We start from the raw sequence: 24,517 nt of genomic DNA on the forward strand, positions 1-24,517 counted from the left end.
TTTAGAAATAAAGCAAGGTCCTTGGAACAAGTTTGGATGAACTGTTCTCTGATCATTAGTTCCTTCAGCACTTCAAACGTATTGTCAACTTCTACCATCTCTGTCCATCGACTGAATACCTGTCCAGCCCTGCCATGAACTGAAAATCAGTTTCACCACGCTCTGGCTCGCATTCCCTGAATTTCAATCTAAAACCTTCCTGTGTCAATTGATAACGTTTCAGCACTGCTTTCTTCAATGCAGGGTAGTCATTGGCTTGGTCTGGAGGCATGCTTGTATATACGTCCAGGCCTTTACCTGTAAGTAAAGAGCTGAGGCTCACAGCCCATGTCTCTTCTTTACATCCCTGGCTTTTTGCAAACCGTTCAAATCGCTCGAGGTATGCAACCATATCATCTTTACTTTCCTCGAACTTTGGGAGTCTTGGCCGAAGTGTCTTCCTGTTATGATGCTCCGTACCTTTTTCATCCGCCAAAGCTCCGGCTTCAGCCTTTATCTTTAACATCTCCAACTCCTGCTGTTTCAAACCCCGTTCTTCCTCTTTTAAAGCTCGTTATTCCTTCAAGCGTTCAATCTCAAACAACCTTTTCTTTTCTGCCTGTTCTTCCTCATAATGCCGTAACTTCCCGGCCTGTTCAAGATCAAACAGTCGTTTCTTCTCAGCTTCTTGAGCCTCAAATCTCCGCCTGTCTTCACCTCGTCTCAGCATATGCTCCTCACGTTCCGTATATTCTTTCTCTTTCCTATCCACAAAATCTATGACATCTGAGCCTGACAGGCCCATACGTTCACCCATCTCAACACATTTGTCGTAGTTCATCTTAAGCTTGAACCTGTCTGGAACTCAAGTATAGGTAGTCAGGGAACCGTTTGACTACTCTGTCCTTTGGTACACCGGCACAAACGTTGAAACCACTAGTCTTTGTACCTCCTTGGATATAGACCCCGGACGAGCCCCCACCTTGTCAAGATACGAGTTATATGACCCAGGGAAGTGCCTACGCCTTTAGTATCTTGAACAATGAAATAGGTCCAGTCGCTAAGGTGACTATGTCTTAGACTAGCTGACAAACGATATAGATTGTCCTTTGTTAAAACGTATAGCTGGTGAGACCAAATATCTCATACAAATATTTTTCTCTGGCTATCTTGCCTAAATGATTTGTAAATGATTTCAATTATGAGCTATTAAATTTCAGGGATCAGGCAAATCATTAAATGTTTCAAACTAACAATCTTCAATTAATTATAATTTGCTCAAACTCCTATAGGCTGGAGACCCTATACTTGTCTGGTCTTTTTGTTGAAGTTCCCGTCAGACAATGTCTTTGAACAACAACATACGAGTCCTATCGCATAAATGCTCGGCCTCTGTCCTCTTAATTGAAGTTGCAACTCGATATGATTGCCCTGACTCCTGGATGCTCAGTGCTTATATGCTATCATATGTAGCATTCAACTACCATATAGGTATATCCCCTATGCCTTGGCTGTACTTCGCCAATAACGCTGAATCGTCTATAAGCTGGAACTCTCCTACTATCTCAGCAGATTACCAAACTCTGGGTCTCTGTCTCAGCTTTCCGATGCTCAGCCTACATTTGTCATCGTCTATAGAATTTAACTACCTTTAGGGTAAAACTCCTATGCGCTGGCCCTATATATTGTTTGTGCAAACTCTGCAACTCTTCTTTAGTCTATGAACTTCAAACGTCTCCTTTTTAATGATTTATCCGCCTTGACAGTGTAGTTGCAATACCTTCCTTATCAAGGTACTGGGATAAATTATTAGTTGAATCCTCGATGTGTCTTCTTCGATCGCTGGATACCGAATGATCTCTCTGTCCTTCATCTACATATTTATACCTTAGCAGACGTGAGCTTTGATTGGTGCTTTTTATAGACCGTTTTCTGATTGGTCCAAATTTATACGTAGTATTTTACAACGAGTATTTGCTCTCTCAAATATCTGGTTCCCTTTAACTATTGCATATGACATAATGTGTGATGCTGGGATCCAGCTATTAACCTAATTAACCCATACAGCCATAAATCACCCAAATCCTATTATTCAACAATAATTATAGCAATGATAGCATGGAAAGGTAGTCAAACACTGTCTGTGTTACGTTATCAATATATCAAACATACAAATTATTCTGACATTCCCTGCTACATTTTTTCCAAAATTTGAGATACGTTAAGGGGTCATGCCCTCCTATTTAGGGGGACAGAGGGTATCCTCACGGACATGTTTGAAATACAGGAAAGAAATGATGGCCTCTGTTGCATTTTAGGGTCAAAATTGTGAAAACATATTATACCTTTGCCAAAACAGTTGGTTTGGGTGGATGGCACGGCCATCGGCCCCGGCCCCGGCCCAGGACCTGAACCTGTACAAATAGAAAAATAATAACGTATATGCGTGGGCCGCAATGAAGATTAACTTATTCACACGAAATACCCATCCCCCGTTCCTCAAAATTTGGGCTCAAGAAATCCTAACTGTTTGTGTGTGGTATGTCGGGAGCTGGGGAGGGGTGGATGGCAAAAGTAAACAAAAGAACAAGGCAGAAGGATCTGACCGGCAAGATGTACGTTGTGTACGAATATCATTTGATCCAACAATTTTTTTTCTGTTTGAATTTGTTAAGTAAATAAGAATATAGTTAGGGAACCTATTCAGATTACAATTAAGAATGAAAAATAGTGTTCGCTCGCCAATAGGTTTAGTAGTTGTAAATAGTTTTAACTTTCTTACGTAAAGAATTTATTTTCTTCAAAAAATGTCCCTTAACGGAGGAGGGTGTATTGGTTATTGTAGCACAAGAAGTATTTTGAATAAAAATTAATATAGATTGAATGTAAAAATAGCCAGGTACGATTAACTTTATGCACAATTCATTACATTTTATTGTTTCATTTTAAAATTTTGTTCCAGAATGATGCTCCCCGAAATGGTGTCTTTCCTCGATTTGCCAAAACATCTATGACAAACGAGGTTCCCATGAATGGATTTTCTGCAGAGTGTTTAGTCACATCAAGAAAAGATACACATAAAGAGAAAGAACGACAAAAGAAAGAGATTCACAATAAAAGTACGGCAGTTTCTAAGTATATGTTGATGCATACTCACACGATTGCTTAATCATATAATTATGTTCACTGAAGCTAATGTTTTGCAGTAGTTTACTGAATTATAACGCATGCATGATATCATAATAATCCCACTGTTTGAGTAAATAATGATTTATTAAGAACTATAAGTTTATCATTTCTTATAAAAAATTAAACTAAAATTAGCTTCGCATTGAAACCTAAAACAATTTCAAACATTTGTAGAATTTTGAAGATGTGACACTAAGACATGAAATTAAAAAAAACATGTCTTTATGAAATGTAGTACAACTCAAGAGACAACCCAAAGGAAGAACAAAAAGTGGTTTCTGAACACAAATAGTATCTTGATAGATCATAATTTCTTCTTTAACAATACAAAAAGGAACCGAAAAGTTATATCTTAATGCACGTGGTCTCTCTCGAACAAGTAGGACTGTATATGAATTCACAGGTACCTTGCAAAATATGTCCGTTTGTCTGAGTCAAGGTTTTCTCAGGGGAATCTAAGGGATTTCAAGGTTTAATACATGTGCCGCTGAGCGTGTGTGTAAAACAGGTAGAGTAAGGTCATTTTTCTAGACTACTGTAAATGTCCTTGCAGCATTTTAAAAGATATCGTTGGATATGAATTCCAATGGGAACATTCCGCTATTCAAGATATAGTGACATCATAACGTCCGTGTGTTCTCTATTTAATCGAATGAACATTCATACTTATTTCACAAATGACGGCGCATATATCAATTCTAAACAATGCTTTGTCTGTTATAACAGCATTTGATTACCATCCGTCATAGACTTTTCATATTTTGTCCTCATTCATGTTCTTTTCCAACACTTGCGTTCCTTAATTCGAAGAATTAAAAGTCAATAAAAAGTGATAAGATCCATTGAAAGTATGAAAACATAATAGCAGACTCGGTTGGACCGCTTTTGCTCATGAGAGGCAACAAAATGTGCAATACCCACGTCCCCAGCACCAGCTTATGTGGAATTCTGTTATAGTAAAACTGAAAAGCGTACTGTGAAATCATTTGTATTCGCGTAGGACGAATTTTCGCGCTAGGACCGATGCGCGAATTTAAGACCGCGCTATTATTATTTTTTATTATATTTTTCATTGCTAAAATTGAAAATGTGCGAATTAAACCCCGCGCGAAACAGTCCTTCCTCACGTTTGCGCGACATTTCATGCCAGCGAATTTAAATGTTTTCACAGTAATTCCATTATAGCCAAAATTAATGCACTCTATAATCCCAAAGTACACGACAACATAACGACACTAAGTACAAGTACGGATGAACTTTTTTTACAGCCGCCACATTGCACTTAAAGACTGCTGTTGTGATAGTTAATAAAATATGTGATCTGTGAACGTCATAAACTTTGAGGCACGTTTTCAATTGTAAACATTGCTTTAATTTGTATTTACGGTACAAGTCGACTTCATTTACTCCTATGTTTGAAACAACGCGTGATCTACTTCAAACATACCGACTCATCTAGACATTCAAAAAACTGGCACTGAAAATAATTTCTTTTCATTAAAAATCATATATTGCTAGGAATGAAAAAACTGTTACTATCCGTTACAATGGCAACAAACTGAAATATACCACTTATGGTTTTACCTTGATAGAAATGATACCTTGAACAGATCCCATCCTCTACAGAACCTCCTTTTTTGACAAAATATCAACCTTGATTGGGAGTTCTTATGTCCAAAGCGATGGTTACGCATCGGTTTGGATGCCCTTATCCACAATTCGAGGAAGTGGTAAATTTGCTTTGTGTCAATGATGAGAAAATGCATTTATAACGTTTTGCTTTTTCCCGATTAGCTGACAAGAACAAGCTGCTTTAACCTTCTCACCGATCGGCGCAACGTTGATAAGAAACCTCGCCAACGTTGGGTTTCACTTTCCTCGCTGCACATAAAGTTTAAATAAATAAATTCCTACCATAATCACATGCATGCTTGTTACTCGTGAACAGTACAGTGTAAGAAAAGTGCATTTGAGATACATTATATGATATAATCAAATATCCGACATGTGTTTCAGTTGAGAAGAGGAGACGATGGCTGATAAACGAAAAAATAACAGAACTTGGAAACTTGCTTCCAGATAATATTAATCGGTATGTGTTCTTTCAAGCTTGGGACATTAGTACATATTTCTTGTCAATTTGACACATTTTATAATTTGATAATAATTGTTTATTGTTCTGATCAGCAACAGGAAACACAGTCAAATAGAAATTTCAATATGTTGTACTTAGAATCAAATTTGTTATTCAAAAATTTGAATGAGGCTAACAAAACATTCAACAACACTGGTACCAAAACCCGTTCCGCAACAAGGCATTTACTTAATACTGTTGTGGTAGGTTGTAATATGTATTGACGATCCTTTCGAACATTTAATGAGACTGACTTACAATTCTGTGGATTAACTTTTAAAAAGTATTTACAAAGGGAAATAAAATTTTCTGTTTTTCGTTTAAGGAGGTAGTATACCTTATAATTTGTGTATGCGCATGCCCAACGGGAAGCTAACGTGATGATTTACGACAACATTTACGACAAACAAAATGTGTTTGTGTATTTATTCTTCTGAAAAAATCATTAACCTGTGTCTGATCTGATCTGATCTGATCTGATACTTAATGCTTTACGGTTGTTTGTGCCGTGTGGCGGCTGTAAAAAGTCTCCCCGTACATTCAGTCAGGGCTGTTACATTTCGATCTTCTCAGATCGTTCAGCACGACTTTTATGTCGTGTTATTGGTACTGTTTAGTTTCTCTCTTTTTTGTACTTTTAGCATGTGTAAATGTTGAGTTCTGCTCAACCCGGGGCTAGAGGGCGTGGACAGTAGCATGCATTTCCACTACCGTCCATGAACAGGCTCAATCAAACCGAGCCTGCACCATTTTCGTTTTTGTCGTGTTGAGCGACCTGTGAAGTTTCCACTTTTCTCTATTTTATTATCACAGCAGCGTTGTTTGTGCCGTGTGGCGGCTGTAAAAAGTCTCCCCGTACATTCAGTCAGGGCTGTTATATTTCGATCTTCTCAGATCGTTCAGCACGACCTTTATGTCGTGTTATTGGTGCTTTAGTTTCTCAACATGACCATTTCGGCCTGGGTGGTTCCAATACTCCCGCTTTCATAGCCTTGGGTATTGTTTAATCACCCCTTGGATATGGTGCCTGCTTTTTAATTTTGTCTTTTGACAGTTCCTGTGATACGCAGGCTCCATAACCTCAGATCCCCTTCCTAAATGCCAGTTTGTTTAGTTCTGTCCATTGTTTTCTCGTTTAGGGCAAACCCTTTACTTTATCTGGGGACCAAACGCCGCTCTTCATGGAATTACACGCCTCGTGTATCATTGAAGGTTCCATGTTCACCGCCGTTTGAATACATCTGATGTCTCTAAATTGCTTTTTATACTTTTAGCATGTGTAAATGTTGAGTTCTGCTCAACCCGGGGCTAGAGGGCGTGGACGGTAGCATGCATTTCCACTACCGTCCATGAACAGGCTCAATCAAACCGGGCCTGCAACATTTTCGTTTTTGTCGTGTTGAGCGACCTGTGAAGTTTCAACTTTTCTCTATTTTAATAAAGCTGAACAAATGAATGAATTTCCGCAGAAACGCTACATAACATTGTTGTCTTAAAATGACGTCATCGACGTCATTACGTTACGTGTCAGTAACCGCGTAAAGTTAATAGCTATTATCTTGAAAGTACGTTATTTTGAGATTTTTTTTATCTATTATTTTTTTCTAATTATTTTTACGAGTCTGCTGCTTTGAATAATGATCAATATTTTTCGGCCTTTATGTACTTATATAGAGATGTTATGCGGAACGTAAGAAAATAGATGGTGGTAACTGATGGTATTAGGAATAAAGATGGGTTAAAAGTTCATTATTTCGGACATTTTCAAATAACAAAATGGGGAGTCTGATTCGTAATACCTATTTTTCCGTTTCTATTGATAATTTGGTACTTATACACTAAAACCATGCTCTGAAGGTGTCCAAGTATTAGAAGAAAATAGTGATTTCTTGCATAAAGTTGAAGCGAACCCAGTGACCTATATATCGAAATTTAAATTTCAAAGGCGTTGACACTGGTCTAATTATGGAACACAGCTTGAGCTTTTGTATGTATTTCAACAATATCCATGATAATAATAAGCTTCTTAAATAAAAGCAAATAACACGAACATATTACTTACTTTTGAATAAAATTTCTTGAAAATGAAAAAGATAGATTTATTCAATATTTTTCTATGAAGTTACAATATAAAAGCAAGATATAAGATATTTTAAACATCTCTGTTGCCATGGTTACTTTCAACGTTAAGATAAATAGGATATCCTGTAAAGTGTTTGGTATTCTGCAAATATTTATACCATTATATTCCATTTTGGTTATACACAGAATGGCACTGAAGCCGTCGAAACAAACGTTTTCATACATGGTTGTTCTACCGATAACAGGGAAACAGAAATACACTATTTAATGTGGAATATCCGTATGTTTCTTCTTCTTTCAATATAAAATACCTTTGTAGGGTTATGTACTTGACACCTGGATAAGAACTGTGCTTGAAGGGAAAGAGATCAATGAACTTGAGATTATAGCAGCTTAAACAATCAATATCATGAAATACAATACATTGCTATGGCTCAACTAATATGAGTTTACCCTGGTGACAAGGTATACTACCTTTTTAAGGTAGATGATTTATCATTATTGTACTAACCTGAGTGCTTATTTGCCTTAATATAGTTCAACAAATTCAAATATCTAGTGTTATTGACATTACAGTGCATCTGGTCTAAAGAAAGGCTCCATTTTGAAGGAAACAGTTGAGTACATTAAACAGCTTAGGAAAGACCAGGGTCGAGTTCATCGTTTGGAAAAGAAAATGGGCGAAACGTGTCTCGAGGTTAAGCAATTGGCACACAGGCTTGAAGTAATTATTTATCTATGTATTTGGTGTAAATTGAGTGAATATATCTTCTTCTAATTTTTGTCCCGTCTTCAAGGTACCGCTGACAATTTTTAGCGCTATAATACCAGAAGCCAGCTTGTCCTAACTTCCTTGGTGAAACATGATTAAACACTGGATATCCAGTTTGTTTGGGTTTTTTTATGGGATTTAAACGCAATGAAAAAATACGATCATATGACCGTGGCGTAAGGGAGATGGAATATTGCCGTCCGAAAATAATTTCATGGTCGGGTACAAAGATAGAACCATCGATCTTTCACATGACAGCTTGATAACATCTCAAAAGAAAAAATGCTATATCTAAAGTTTTCACATCCACGGAACGATTCAGACTCAGCGACCGTACCAACAAGGATATAGTTTTCATACATTCTGTTTTTAGTACTGATCTACTGTAGTTTTGATAACAATAAACCTCAGGTATAGCGAACCAGAATGAACACTAAACTCTGAGAAAAAAGTTTTTACCTTTCTGTCTTCTTAATTTCAAAAAAAATATCTACAGATACTGTAGTTTTATAGAAAAGAAAATGGTTATAATGAACACGTTGAGAGGCATATATCTGATTCATTTCACGTGAAAATATTTTTGATTTTCATATATAAAAATAAAATATAATGAAATCCATGCAGCATCAAACATGTTTTATTTCAGAAATTGAAATTGAAGCAGATACTAATGCGCCCATTTCAAGCTTGTTATCGCTTAGTTTTTCGGAATTCAAAACATTTTGAGGCAGAAACTATTATAGGTGCAAGCACAATTTTTTTCATGTACCGCTAAGGTATTACATTAGCCTTATATTTTGAATATTTGAACACAAATGGTCATGTTATAGTTGAGTTACAAGCGTTTCAACGTACTACAGTAGTATACACTGGTGTTAATTTATAGTAAGCATAAAGGTTCCAGGTAGGAATGAAATAAGGTCGTATATAAAGATAGATTGTTCTCTTGATATATTAGCCAAACAGATTCTGCAAGAAATTAAAACTGTTTACGGCGATTCTTTCCCATCCAAAGCAGGTAAGGGTATTTATTCAGGGCAAATCTAGCGTTCAACGTCTATCTTCCTTACACGATTGTCTTCAATTCCAAAGGCTTTGATGTACAAATACCTAGTGCACCAGGAAGAACTAATACTGGAAAGAGTTACAGGGACAAGGTTCTAAAATCAGTTAAAACATTACGCTAAGCGTCACCCACAAGTTTGTTTACGGAACATCTGCCTCTTATTCATAACAGTGCATGTCTGCAGACAAGAGCAATACATGTATTGTACAGAAGTGTTTACAGAACCAGCAGGTCAAGCAATAGCCACACCCCTCCATATTTGCACGACTTAAGTCCCTGTGATTATTTCCTCTTTCTTTTCTGAAATCCAATTGCTGGCTGGGCGACGCTACAATTCCAGAAGCACACTTGGTATCTCAGTGTCTGCATAGAATACCAAGGACAGACTACTCTGCAGCTTTCAAGTCAATGACAGCCCGGATTGGACTGTTGTAAGCAGTATTTTTAAATAAAGGTTTCTTCTAGATTTTATTGGGACAGTCTCAAAATTCTTTGAATTCTCCTCGTATATGTTATATCAAAAAACTAGAACATTTAAAAGGAAATTTTCTTTTCAAGAAGCTATAGACAGGTTATTTTATGTACATAATACTTAGTCAAGTTATCCTGACTTGAGACAACGGAAGTACTCTCTTGGGAACATAACAGAAATAACTAGCAGAAAAAAGTTTACTACAGAATATCGCTAATACATCAAAGATAATACAAAATAGTCTAACTATAAATGATTCAGCCTTACATGTAACTATTTGTTATATACTACATCCAGATAAAACGACCTAACCGATACATAGATTCGACGGACTTCTGTTAAAAGAAACAAATTTCAAATGTCCCGATGAGTTCGCTATATCCGAGATTTATATGTATCTTGTTCGAAGTGATAACATTTATCTCATAGTATTAAGTAACCGGTAAATACCATGATTGTGATTATGTTAAATACTGATTTATGTCAAAGTAATCAAGTACAATTTACAACATATATATTTCAAAGCAATGGGAGATTCGGATGGCAACCAAGGGTGCAAATAGCGGAGGAACTGGTCATTTGCAAGATGAAACCTATGAGAATCAAGACATCAATAATAGTTTGACGGCAGAACCAGCCAAAACCAGAGAACACCCCTCCCCAATTTTGCAGGACACTCCACTGGATATGTTGGCAACAGAGTCAGAAATGATGGACCCAGCTCCAGTCTGGGATGACGAATCTTCAAAGTTTTCGGCCGACGCCATCATATCATTACCCCTTATCGCTGGAGTTGACATCAACGATATGGATTATTACTTCTGAGTAAACCGGCGTGAACCGAAAAGTAATCTATAATGGAATACTTGAAATCTGCTGATTATCTGGAATAGACTATATCAACATGAAACGTTTACACAACGAAATTATGCCAAGGTTGATATAATGTATTGCATCTTATATGAAAACAAAATCAACCATATATATTTCCGAAATTGTTAATTTTATCAAACATTTCATTTTGTGTTCATCTGTACAATCAACAGTTGGAAAACAATTGCATCAACAGTATTAATAAGCACGTAATTCAACATGTGCACACAGTCATAAAAATATTCTATATTTTGCAGACATGCTTTACCAGGTTTTAGTCTAGAGGAGAGATCTACCGATGTATATTGAGATGTCATCATTGAGATCAGGCTATTAAAACATTGATTAAGTAGAATATTTATATGATACATGTATTTGACTTTAATATGCCCCGCCCCCCACCACCCCCTTCGAGGAAGGATGCAAGTCGGTCGGTCAATCAGTTTCCGGATGATAACTCAAGAACACTTTGGCCTAGGATCACGAAAATTGATACTGAGGTTGTTCATGACCAGCAGATGGCCCCTTTTTATTTTGAGGTTAGTAGTTCAAAGGTCAAATTCAGAGTGATCCGGAACAGTCAAACGATTTCCGGATTATAACTCAAGGACGCATGGGTCTAGGATCACAAGAGTTGATAAAAAGTTTGCTCAGGACCAGCAGATGACCCCTATTGATTCTGAAGTCAGTAGGTCAAAGGTCAATGTCACTTTGACCCGGAACAGTTAAACCGTTTCCGGACGGTAATTTGAGAACATATGGGCCTGGAGTCACGAAATGTAAGCATATGCAATGGCACACATTATTTCAAGGTACCATTTCGGTTTCATATGAATAACATTCGTCTTGAAATATCTGTTAAAAACTTGATAATATGACCTTAAATATGTCAAGATACAAACCATAACCATAGGTATTAATAGCATGTAGCATGAAGGCTAACTATGCAGCCACAAAATTGAGAATTACATACTGAATATTGTTTACAGTATGACAGTATGCAATATATCAGTATCACCCATTAGAGCATAAAACAAAAGAGACTTTTATTTTAAATCATGCACTTCTTTTGATAATGTGTATGCTACATATATAATCATATCAGTGTCTCCACTTGTTACAGGAAGCAATTTGTGTTATGAAAACACAAATCATTTCAGAAAATATAGCAGAAAATGTGAGCTTGATGTCAACTAAATGATCCTTTATATCATTCATACCATCATTTGGTGCCAGAAATATTAAAGGAAATGCCAAAGATAACTTTGTGTTTTTTTATTCTTCTACAGTTTACTATTTAAAAATAGAAATAATTGTTGGTCCTGTAAAATTAAACTTTAATGCAATGAAGTGGAATCATTTGAATTAACCTGATATTTGCTCTTTCAATGCCCCCCAACCCACTTGCCTAGTGAAATGATCTAGATATCACGGAGTGCATTTAAGGAAATCCATCTGAACAAACTTGGGAAAACTATACAACAAGAGGGCCATGAAGACCCTGTATCGCCCACCTGACCTATTGCCCTAAAGATCATCATGATTTGACCTGGTGACCTAGATTCTGACCCCACCTGACCCTGCTTGGAACTAACCTTAAATCATTAAGATTAACATTCTGACCAAGTTTCATAAAGATATGGCCATAAATGTGGTCTCTATAGTGTTCACTAGCTTTTCCTTTCATTTGACCTGGTGACCTAGTTTTTGAACACACCTGACCCAGATTTAAACTTGATCTAAAGATCATCAAGATTAACATTCTGACCAAGTTTCATTAAGATATAATTATAAGTGTGGCCTCTAGAGTGTTAACAAGCTTTACATTTGATTTGACCTGGTGATCTAGTTTCTGACTCTACTTGACCTAGATTTAAAGTTGACCTAAAGAGCATCAAGATTAACATTCTGACCAAGTTTCGTAGAGATATTATCATATTTGTGGCCTCTAAGTGTTAACAAGCTTTATATTTTATTTGACCTGGTGACCTAGTTTTTGAAACCACCTGACCCAGATTTGAACTTGACCTAGAGAGCATTAAGATTAATATTCTGACCAAGTTTAATTAAGATATGATCATGAATGTGGCCGCTAGAGTGTTAACTAGCTTTTCCTTTGATTTGACCTGGTGACCTAGTTTTTGACCACACATGACCCAGATTTTAAGTTAAACTGAAGATCATCAAGATTAACATTCTGACCAAGATTAATTAAGATGTTTGTATAAATGTGGCCTCTAGAGTGTTAACTAGCTTTTCCTTTTATTTAATCTGTTGACCTAGTTTTTAAATCCCTCACAACCTAGATTCAAACTTGACCTAAAGATCATCAAGGTTAACATTCTGACCAAGTTTCATGAAGATACAGTCATAAATGTGGCAAGCTTTTCTTTTCATTTGACCTGGTGACTTGTTTTTTGACCCCACCTGATCCAGATTTTAACTTGACCTAAAGTTCATCAAAATTAACATTCTGACCACGTTTCGTGAAGATACAGTCATAAATGTGGCCTCTAGAATGTTAACAAGCTTTTCCTTTGATTTGACCTGGTGACCTAGTTTTTGACCCAGATGACCCAAAATCGAATTCGTTCAAGATTTTATTGAGGGTAACATTCTGTCCAAGTTTCATTAAGATTGGGCCAAAATTGTGACGTCTAGAGTGTTAATAGTCAAATTGTTGACGACGGACGGACGACGGACACGGCGAACACAAAAGCTCACTTTTTTGCGGTTACCGCCGCCCATCACAACCCTGCTATTGTGGTTACACATACTGTGGATATAACACGGTTCTGTGTATTCGGGTTCTGCGCCGGAATATTATTTCTTGTTTATTTACCTTTGAATTTTTAAACAGCATTCAAGTTTGCTTAATACCCGTCTACAAAGACACATCTTCCGGTTCTGCACTTTGTAAACTGGGATAGGGACGGACACGGTTTCATCAGGAGAACATTACTGAGAGGCACACACAGTAATGAAGAAGAATAGTAATGGTGTCAAAAGCTAACACTTGTTCAGAAATAGACTCGTATCGTAAGACTAGTAGGAATGGTCTGAGGAAGGTATGTCCTGAAAGTTTTATATCAATATCGATCCCCGCGTAGAAACTGTAGTCGCTGTGATCTGCAAGATTAAGTTATTCTCTAAGAGAAACCGGAAGAAAACAGACTGAAGAGAAAAGGCCTTTGTAATACCTTTATACGTCATCATTGAGACAAGGTCATTAAGACCGATGAATTTTAATTTTACCTCTGCAAATATGTTCTGCAATTCATTAACCATGTACCAGTTCAACATAAATCTGCGGATGTTCCCTAAGGTAACCAAAAGCTATGTTTAAAATCAGACATCCATTTTAGAAATATTGTGCAAAAGTCTATTAACCAATAACAAAAGTAATAATACAATTTTAGTAGTGGACTGCAGTATCTTTCACTACATTGTTTTGTATACTATTTGATCAATTCTTTTCAGTCATTTACTTTTGCTGTTTGCTGTTTACAATTATGAGTAGGGCATTCCTTTGGATAAAATAAAAGTTCTATCAAAGTACTTATACATTTTTCTAAACGAATGAGTTTGTTATCGTGTTTGCAGACGAAATAAATGGTTCAGACTGACAGTTAATTGACATTTCCACTTATTTGCGATACCGGTGGATATGTTTATTATGAATTAGTAGATCGAACAATGTTAAAAGTTTGATTTGTTTTCAATTTTAGGCGTTATAGCGGAATTTCTAATACTTTCCCGCGTTATTTCAAATATTTGATCTAGGTCGTTTAAGAAAACATCGCTGCTGATTATTGTTAGGTATATATCAAGAAAGATAAATGTAGGGATGGGAGATGTGAGCCTGTTGATGACAGACATTATACATGAATCAAATCAGAGATATAAAAATGGCAAAACATACATATGATAGAAAACATTCGAGACATGGCCATGGAACCGCCAGTGGTAAAACACCATATAAGGTTCACATTTGATCCCCACTATACTCCAAATTTTACTACCGCCAATAATATAACGGATTTTTAACCAACATACTCGTGTAAAAATGTAAAATATGCATGTACTCATTGTCATTGCAGAACGCAAAAAGCAACAAGATAAACACGATATTAAACCTTACTGGAACAATTAGAAAGGGCACTAGTTGCAGGTGTATGTTATTTATCAGCTAGAAAATCTAATTCTAATTCCTACCTAAAAACTCAAATTTTCAGGAACCGGTACCCAAAATTTCTAGATATAAGTCGAAATTTCTAATAACTTATTGAAACTCCCAGCGCACGTGAGTATTGTAAGCTATCAAGAAGAAGTACTCTAAAATATTGAACTATCTAACCTGTCTGCCTAACCAAGATACAATTTTGTCAAACTTTGTATAGCAAACCAATTTATTTTATTTACAGATTTGTTTTGTATTAAAAACCATACTGAAATGTACTGTTTATAAACTGGAAAAAGAACAGATAAAGTTGCGAAAGTGTATTTTAAACAATGTATAGATCACAAAAATTGTAATCATAGAAACAGTTTGTCAATTTATGACCTCTTACTCTTACACACAGTTTCGTTTATTAATGGCTGAAACAGCATGCAGTTCTTGAATGCACTGGGTAATAGGCAGTTGGAAGCTTCCATTATTACAGCAAAATAGGACGTTTCGGGACAGTGTGATAAATTTTGACTGTCGCTGTCCCGTCACGTCCAAACTTATTCTGCATATTTCTGTTAGGAATTCCTCAATGAAATCCGTTGGGAACGTTTTCTGGTACATGTACAATGTATTTGTAACGATTACATCTCTGATAATTAATTAATGTTGACATTAAAGCATAAACTTGCCTCGCTGACATTTTTTGAATGTATATTTTGCGTTTTGTTTCTGCAATTTAGTGTCATCGGCAGTCCGCTGTGTATTGAAACCAGTGTCAGGGTAGATTTCTCCTCGCACATGTTTTTACACATATTTCTGAAGATTTAAGTCTCTAAACAATATAAGTTATATTTAACCATTTGAAGTTTCTGCATGAATATTAATGTTTAATTTATTGGAGCAAGTAAGTTTAACCAGTATTTGATGATGTTTTTTGTATTTTTAATGTCTTCGTTTTCCTAACAGTAAAATGCAGATACTGATAAGACTTAGAGGGATGACAACTATAAAATATTAAATCATGAAATATGTAATCCCAATCAGCCAAATGAGTAAGGCTATTGAGTTGGTATTTATCTGAAAATATCTACCATCGATGTAAACGAGACTTGGAATTCTAACAAAATGGCCCAGTGGGATGTTTACATTCATATCCATGGTATAAGACTAGAAAGAAACTGCCATAGTAATTCTTTTACCTTTTCCCTTGGTATTTTTGCTGTAATTTGATGAAAACTTAAAAAACGTGTATTCAGTGTTGTTATATTTTCTGGTCGTTTGGGATCATGGAATCCATTCAACTTATGTGTAATAGAGTTCCGCTTAAGCTGGTGCTAGGGGAATGAGTCGATTGCACATTTCATTACTTCTCATTAACAGACTCAATCAAACCGAGTCTACTATTATTCTTCTTGGTTGCATTCTTTGCTTCCAAAGGGTCTTTTTACATATGTTGTTAACTATTACAACAGCAATCTTTAATAAAATCTGGAAAGTAGATCCCTCGCAAGCACCGAAAACAAGACAAACAGTGAAATTTGCAGACTCGGTTTGATTGAGTCTGTTCATGAGCAGTAATGGAAAATGCAACACTGCCCACGGTCCTGTTTGACGGCTGTAAAAAGTCTCCCCGTACTTGAATTCAGTGTTGTTATATTTTCTGGTCCTTTGGAATCACGGAATCTATTTACCTTACGTGTAATAGAGTTCCGCTTAAGCTGGTGATAGGGGGCGTGAGAGGTGTTGCACATTTCTTTACCTCTCATGAACAGACGCAATCAAACCGAGTCTGCTATTATTCTTCTTGGTTGCATTCTTTGCTTTCAAGGGATCTTTTACAGATTTATTGTCTCTACGATAAGCAACATTAAGACAATGCCTCTCGTGCACGATAGAAGATAAATGACCACTTGTTCAAAATGCACAGTACATATTAACCGAACATCGCGGTTTATATGAGAAATGAGTGATTGAAATAGGGAAGTATATTTTCACGTCCATGGGCATAATTGTAATAGTATTCCAAGGGGTAGGGTATTACATGTGTTATGGCATTTTCTTTCTGGCCTAGTTCCGGTGTTCATTTCCGAGGACTTGACTGGGTAATAATTCTGAAACAAAATACACGAATGCAAATAACAGACAATCAGCACACATTCGTATATTCGTAATTATACTTAAGACCCATCACAACCTAGCGACCTACTTTTTCCCCCATACGAACTTCGTGAAAATCATTCTGATAATACTTGTATAGTACAGCTATACTACAAGATAGCAAGTGGCCCTTCCTGAAATAATATATTTTCACAACTTCATCTACAAGCTTATTCAGTCAATCTCTTTTCTGTTTAGTTTGTCTTGCCTTAGCCTAATATATGTCAACTAGAAACTTGTATTTCTCATTTTTCATGCAAACTTAAAATAACCACCATCAGGGAAATACAGTTCTTTTGTGACGTATCTTTAAAATTGCACTTTCGGGAATATTTACATATATTGAATGTCATTTGACAGTCATGTGTCTTACCTTATTGCTTTTAAAACAAGTCGTTTTTTGTGAACGATTGAGAACTATATCATAACTGATGGCTTTAGGGTGCGGTTTGCCTATGAAAGACAAGGGCATGTATAGGAGAGCAAAACGGTAACCAAGCGAATGGGATATATGGTTCGTGGTAGAGACGGTTTGTGTTGGCGGTAGGGTGGAATCAGATATTTTTTATTTAGCAGCTGCCTTATAATCTTCTCTTTTATCTAGTCCTACTTCAAAAGACTTCCGTAACTCTTGCGCTTTATCAAGACAAATTTCCTCCTTTTTGGGCCTAGCAACTCGAGGACAAATGCTGCACCAAACTTTGGTTGTTCCATGTCAATTTCGAAACTGAAGACAAGCAGTGAAAATCGACCTCTTTGCACATTGTTTTTCTCCGGCATATTACCAGGACGATTAACCTGGCAAAAGTAAATTAAATTGTACACCTGAGAAGACTTCCTCCTTTTAGGTCTCTCAAAAACCGTATTTTGTCAGTAACTTTCTTCTCATGTATCTCAGCCTCTAACTCTTCAATGTTTCCCTGAAATGCACCAGAGTGTTATTAAAACTGAACAAATATGGTCAATAATTCAAAAGTAAAATATTACCGATGCGTGTTCTTTGATAATTTCAACAATTTATTCATTATTTCCTTATTCAAGTGACTTTATCTTTACGCTTGCGTCCCAACATTCCAACTGAAACGCAGAATCAGCAACACATTCTACATGCATAGAATTTAATGTGAACCTAACCGCTAAAGCAGCTACCTCACGTAATAATAGCTACATGAATAAAGCTACAGAAGTACATGACAATAATGGACGTGTAAGTTAGCCAGAACACATAAACAACGCTCTGAAGCACTTCAAGGGTTTCGCAAACGTATTAAGTTTAATTTTTCCATGTGCATTGAAATTCACACTGAAGCAAACATAAAACAAGAGCCCGTCGAACACGAAATGCCCCCTTGATGCATTTAGTAATTGTACAAGGAACAGAAATTATATGATCATTGTAAACAAACGTTCTACCATTCTATTTTAATCTGACCTTGACCTTTAACCTATTAACCTAGCAAGAGATTATAGAGTGATCTTGGTGCCATCCACTGAACCATTTTTGAATGTTCCGAATTTGAAGACTAGCTCAAGGTCAAAATCAAGGTCAAATTTCATTTCGGTACAAAATAATGTGTATGTGGTCCAATTATGAAAGCTGTGGCTTGAGAAATGTGAAAGTAGGTCACTAAATCACCAATTTTAAATTTTGCTTTACTCTTTGGTATCTTTAAATCACCATATAAATTAAAGTAAACAGTACCTTTATTTAAGTTTTACTAGCTTCGGTTGGTGTCATTTTTATACTAGAATGTTTTGTTTTGTTATATTTATCAACCATATCCTGTAAATTATCTAAATAAGTATAAGTATTATTTGCTGTAAAATATTTCCACATTATTCTTTTTAAACTTCTATTAAATCTTTCTATTACTACAGCCTTTCCTTCATTAAATGTATGATACATATTAATCTTATTTTTATTCAAAAATGATTCAAACTTTTTATTATAAAATTCTTTTCCTTCATCTACCCATAAATTTACTGGTAATCGTCCTTCTAAAATTATTTTTTTCAAATGCTTCAGTAACAGATTCTCCAGTTTTATTCTTTAATGGAATAACCCAAGCATATTTACTAAATATATCAATAACGGTTAACAAGTACTTTACTCCTTTATTATATTTTGAAAAAGCTTGCATGTCAACTAAATCAGCTGACCAAGTATCATCAATATCATTAACTATCACTCTTCGTTTCCTAAATTTTCTTTTGATTGGTTTGTGTAATTCTTCTGCTAATTCATCGCTCCAGCGGTAGCTTGGTACAGTGATTCCGGGGGGTATACTCTACCCCCTTTTCCCGTTTTTTGACTTTCGTTTTTGTCCCAACCCAAGTTTGTATTTCGTTTTGATAGCTGGTTTTACAACTAAATGTTTTGCAATCTTTTCTCCAAATGTTTTTGATTTAGTGTTATTTAAATTGGAAAGCATTTGCTTATCACATGTACTCTTTTTTACACCACTGTCATAGCAAAAGTCATGGTCCATACATACTGCATCCAGTTCGTTGACAGGAGGTCCGTTATCTAAAGGATTTCCTGGTCCACAATAGTTATATCCTGGAAGTGTTAAACCTTTTTTAGGTAATAAAGGTAACATTGCTTTATGAATATCTAAATTACCTGCTTTGATAGTACTTTTAACGAATTTTGATTTCGTTTTTCCGCAAGAAAGAACGGTAGCTTTTATCATTTTCTCCCATTTTTGTTATAATATAATGGGGGTTTATATTATCAGTAAATCTTCTTTCTTTCAAACAATATATTTTATTTTGTAAACTAATCTTATATTATATATGTTTAAAACTTTTTAGTCTGTTTAAAACCCACAGGTTTTAAATTGTCCGGCATTGGTTAGTTTGGACCGGGGACTGAATGTTAAATTAGGTTATACTGTTTTCGCACAAACAATTACTTTACTACTCCCCCCCCCCCCCCCCCACCCATCCCCTCCACCCTCTTTGCTGATTTAATCTTATACTGTTATGAACGAGACTTCATGCTTAGTTTATCCACTGAGGCACAATTTGAAATTATTGAAGCTTTTGGATTTAAATTCAACTGTTGTGAATAATAATCTAGAAACGGAAGTATATGATAGAAGGGGCGATTTTAATTCTGAAATTGTCAACTTCCCCCATCTTGATGGAGATGTCCCTCGAGCAACATCATACGGTGTCTATATTTCTCAACTTAATCGTTTTGCAAGAGCTTGCTCAATGATAGATGATTTAAATGACAAAAATTATTATATCACCAAGAAATTGTTACAACAGGGTTACCATTATCATAAGCTACGGAAAGCTTTTAGTAAATTTTACTACAGATCGTCGCCATTGTTAGAAAAATACAATACGAACCTAAAAACACGTCTAAAACTTGGACTTACACATCCGGAATACTATGGAGATGTAGTTTATACAATTCGGAAAATTAAACAGAGCAAATATTTGTAAAATGGGTTAAAAAGTTTATCAAAAGAGGATGCGATGCGAAAATCGTGAAGCACAGTGCATGTTTAGTGATTGACCCCTCTACAGTTAATTTCTACGCTTTCCTACTTGATGGTGCGATGACTAATAAAATGAGAACTCCATGTTGCTTTTCTCTTAAATCCTACATACAACGGACAGAGGGAGTTGATTTTTGTCTTACAGTTTTCTAAGTCGTGCCCTTAAAAGTAAGGCTCTTGTTGCTCTGACTTCAGACAAGTTGTTGAGTACATTGGTGTAATTATATTTTAGATTTACCTTAATTTTATGTCTTGCTTTATTTATCTATTATTTTTGCACTAATGTTAGAGCCTTCCTCAGTGAGGATTTTATTTACATTGTGTTTTCTAACTTGTTGAAGAAAGGGTAAGTGCGAGGTTGACATGCCCTAAACGCGTTGAAACCTCCAGTTTCCTTATATAGGTTACTGACCGTTTTAAGGCGGTGCCCCTATTTTCAACTGGTTGTTTTGTCTGTCTTGTATTGTCTGTTGCGTATGTTTTCTTGTTTGTTGTAAGCGTTTTTCTTCTTCCTCACTCCCCCTATTGCTCTCTCCTTTCCCTTGCATCTACGCAACTTTTTGCATCCCCTCCCCCTTTAAGTAAGTTTTCGTGGCTCCCCTTTGTTTTTGGCAGCCGGAATCCTAAGACGGTACACGATTGTATTTTTCCTACTTGTGTGGGTGCGTTTGTATGCTTGTGAGTCTATAATGGTGTCCTACTGTTTTCTTATGTGTTGCTTGTTCGTTTTTCTGTGTAACTCAGTCATTCTATTGCGAAGTTTAGGTTTGATATTCCCTATTCGTCGGACACCATGAGAACGAGTATTGCGTCTTCTTGGGGAATAGAGAATATATCAATTCCGGAATCTTTTGAAATATTTCCCTTTTGATAAATGTAATCATTTAAAACCTAATGGAAAGGGTGTTTGTAGAAATTTAATCCATTCAAGTTCAGAGACATGCCTTGAAGCCAGAAGTCATGTTAACCTCATACTTTAATTGTTCAACAGCTTGAACAGAAACATCTTTAACCCAATGTCCAGTTTTACGAAAATGGTTGTATAAGAAGTTTCAAAATTTATTATTATTACGAATTTTGTAACACTGTTCCCGAAATCTGGTTTAAAGAGGTCTTTTCGTTTGCCCAACATCTGTATACAACAGTTATGGGGCAATTCATGTAAGAACATAGATAACATCAGGAATTTCAAGAAATGTTTCAATGAATATTTATACTGAAATTTCTGTTATTAACAGTAGAACGTATTATCGAGTTAGTACTAAGATGAGGACAGCACATGCACCTATTAGAATGACACTTAGAGACTGAGTGAAACCTAACGTGCACAGTAGCAGAAGTTTTTATGTTGTATTTTCTAAGAATATGTGATTTTACTGGTGAAATAAATACTTTTTAATTATTGTTGTAAAGTGCAGAGTTTAACAGTTCTCTTAGAATTATCTAAATGTAAAGGTAAATGACCACCGGCCGCCACATTATAGCTAGTAGATGGACATTTTAGATATCACACAATTAGTATTTTTCTTTGTATTAGTATTTCTATTTATTATTCTGCTCATCTTGTTTTAAAAGGAAGTCATTATGCATCAAGCGAAATTGGAAATCAATGGGATTTAACCCTTTGTTAAAATAAGAAAAGAATTCTGGTTGAACAACATTTTCTTGACGATAACTTGACAACAAAATACCAATTTCGAGTAAAAGGGTAGAAGTAATTAAAAGGGTGCAGAAAGAACCAGAATAAGATAAGAATAATGCTTAAAAGGAGGCAAAAAGATCTACAGAATTTATTTACTAAACAAGAGTGCCAGGATGGACCTATATTCACCTGAGTTAAATTGCTTGCTTGAACAAATTTCTTTGCTAAAGCTTAAAAAAAACAAAAAAGTAAGTCAGTAGGTCATATTCATGGTCACTGAAAGTCAGTTTTAGGATTGGTGTGCAAAACTGTACATGTCATCCAAATTCAAGGCTGTATCTTAAAAAAAAAAAACAAGAAAGTAGGTCAGTAGGTCAAGGTCACAGTCGGGTGACACCTTATCACTTGGGGTCATCCAGTAAATATAGGAAATATGATATGATAATTTTTGAAGTATTTTTCCAATACAACTCATATATCAAGTGACCCCTGGGGTGGGGCCTTTTTCACCCCAAGGACATAATTCGAACAATCTTGTAAGAGATCAACTAGGCGATTATACATACAAAATTTCAAAGGCATAGGCCTTAAACTTTCAGAAAAGAAGATTTTTAAAGTTTTCCTACATAAGTCTATGTAAAATTGGGACCCCCCGAGCAGGGCCTCATTCACCCCAGTGGCATTATTTGAACAATTTTGGTAGTAGATCACTAGTCAATGCAACATTCCAAATATCAAATGCCTATGCCTTGCAATTTCAGACAAGAAGATTTTTAAAGTTTTTTCCTATATATGTCTATGTAAAACTAGGTACCCCGTGGCAGGGCCTCTTTTCACCCCAGAGTAATAATTTGAACAATCTTGGAAGAGAACTACAAAACCATGTTCCATACTAAATATTAAAAGCCTAGGTCTTGTGGTTTCAGACAAGAAGATTTTTAAAGCTTTTTTCCTATACAAGTCTATATAAACCATGTGACCATCCAACCCCCTCCCCTGGGCGGGGCTTGATTTCATCCTAGGAGGATCATTTGAACAATTTTGGTACAGGCCCACTATATGATGCTGCATACCAAATATCAAAGCCCTAGGCTCTTTTGGGGTTTTTTTACAAGAAGATTTTCAAAATTGTTCCCTATATAAGTCTATAGAAACAATGTGACCCCCAGTGCGGGTCATATTATATCCTAGGGGGGATAATTTGAACAATCTTGGTAGAGGCCCACTAGATGATGCTACATACTAAATTTATCAAAGCCCTAGGCCTTATGGTTTTGGTCAGGAAGATTTTCAAAGTTTTTCCCTATATAAGTCTATATAAACCATGTGACCACCGAGGTGGGTCTATATTTGACCCTAGGGGGGTAATTTGAACAATCTTAGTAGAGATCTTCTAGATGATGCTACATACCAAATATCAAAGCCCTAGGCTTTGTGGTTTTGGATATAAAGATATTTTTGAAGTTTTTCCTTTCGGTTGCCATGGCAACCAGAGTTTTGTGTGGAATTCAATTCTTTGAACACTTTTTTAAAGAAGACCATCCAAGGATCATCCCTGTAAAGTTTCACCAAAATTGGTTTGGTGGTTTAGGAGGATATTGTTTAAAGGAAAGTGTTGACGGACGGACGCCGGTCGTAATAAAGTCATTTATTGATAGAGTGAGTGAGTGAGTGAGTTTGGTTTTACGGCGAATCGACACAAAATTGTCATATATCGCTAGATACCAGCATGATTATCTACGAACAGAAGGGTCTTATGTGATGAGCAATTTTGAGATCGCGCACGCTAGCTGAGGATCCCTAAATTGTACCTGCTCAATCTTGAGATTGTGCATATCTTTAGATTAGGTACAACAGATATATATATACAGGTCAGATTAGCTATACATTCAGATACACTATTAGTGCCTGTTGCATTCAAAGAGGTAACTATGGGTACCTTAAATATAGATGCAGGCCATTTTGGGTATCAGGGTTATATACAGACTGACCACATGTGAATCCTGTGTATAAAGACAGGACATCCTAGCTATACATATATGCCAGTTTGGACATATACTAATAACGCTTCACAACTTTGCATCGATAGCGTATAGAAATGGGTCTAAGTTTGCATGTTTACAAAGGATGTCACGGATGACATATATGACTGTATTCCTATAATGCCCAAAGTTACATATCATATACTAACATTGGTTGCAAGACGAAATGTGGCAGTTCAAGGTGCAAATGCTACCGATCCAACAAGCTTTGCATGTTTGAATGTGCATGCGAGGCTATTTATATACCAACTGAAGAAATTTTAAACGCAATGAGGACAATAAAATTGTGACATTTTTCAAACAATGTCTTCTGGTATTGTGTAAAGAGAAAAGACTATGAGCAAAACTGAACTGTGTGAACTACGTTGTGCAGCATTTGGATAAGTGTTACATACGAATTATATTCTTAATGCATGGAATATTTAC

General features: G+C 35.9%; 1 protein-coding gene across 1 annotated transcript; it reads left to right on the top strand.

Annotated features, from left to right (window-relative positions):
* The first annotated feature begins 2,865 nt into the window (after positions 1–2,865).
* LOC123549733 (transcription factor EC-like) lies at positions 2,866–11,760 on the top strand. The gene is made up of 4 exons (XM_053546646.1): positions 2,866–3,098; positions 5,185–5,260; positions 7,961–8,108; positions 10,220–11,760. The coding sequence occupies exons 1-4, from the start codon at positions 2,990–2,992 to the stop codon at positions 10,517–10,519; spliced, it is 633 nt and encodes a 210-aa protein (XP_053402621.1). The 5' UTR covers positions 2,866–2,989; the 3' UTR covers positions 10,520–11,760.
* Positions 11,761–24,517: the final 12,757 nt, after the last annotated feature.

Source organism: Mercenaria mercenaria, chromosome 6 (genome assembly GCF_021730395.1).
Source record: "Mercenaria mercenaria strain notata chromosome 6, MADL_Memer_1, whole genome shotgun sequence".
Classification (NCBI taxonomy): domain Eukaryota; kingdom Metazoa; phylum Mollusca; class Bivalvia; order Venerida; family Veneridae; genus Mercenaria; species Mercenaria mercenaria.

What these genes read in the sequence shown, in the direction of transcription:
- LOC123549733 (XM_053546646.1), top strand. Translation starts at nt 2,990, where the DNA reads ATGACAAACGAGGTTCCCATGAATGGATTTTCTGCAGAGTGTTTAGTC. An exon ending in GAAAGAGATTCACAATAAAA is followed by an intron (nt 3,099 to 5,184) that starts GTACGGCAGTTT and finishes CATGTGTTTCAG; the next exon opens with TTGAGAAGAGGAGACGATGG. An exon ending in AATTGGCACACAGGCTTGAA is followed by an intron (nt 8,109 to 10,219) that starts GTAATTATTTAT and finishes TATATTTCAAAG; the next exon opens with CAATGGGAGATTCGGATGGC.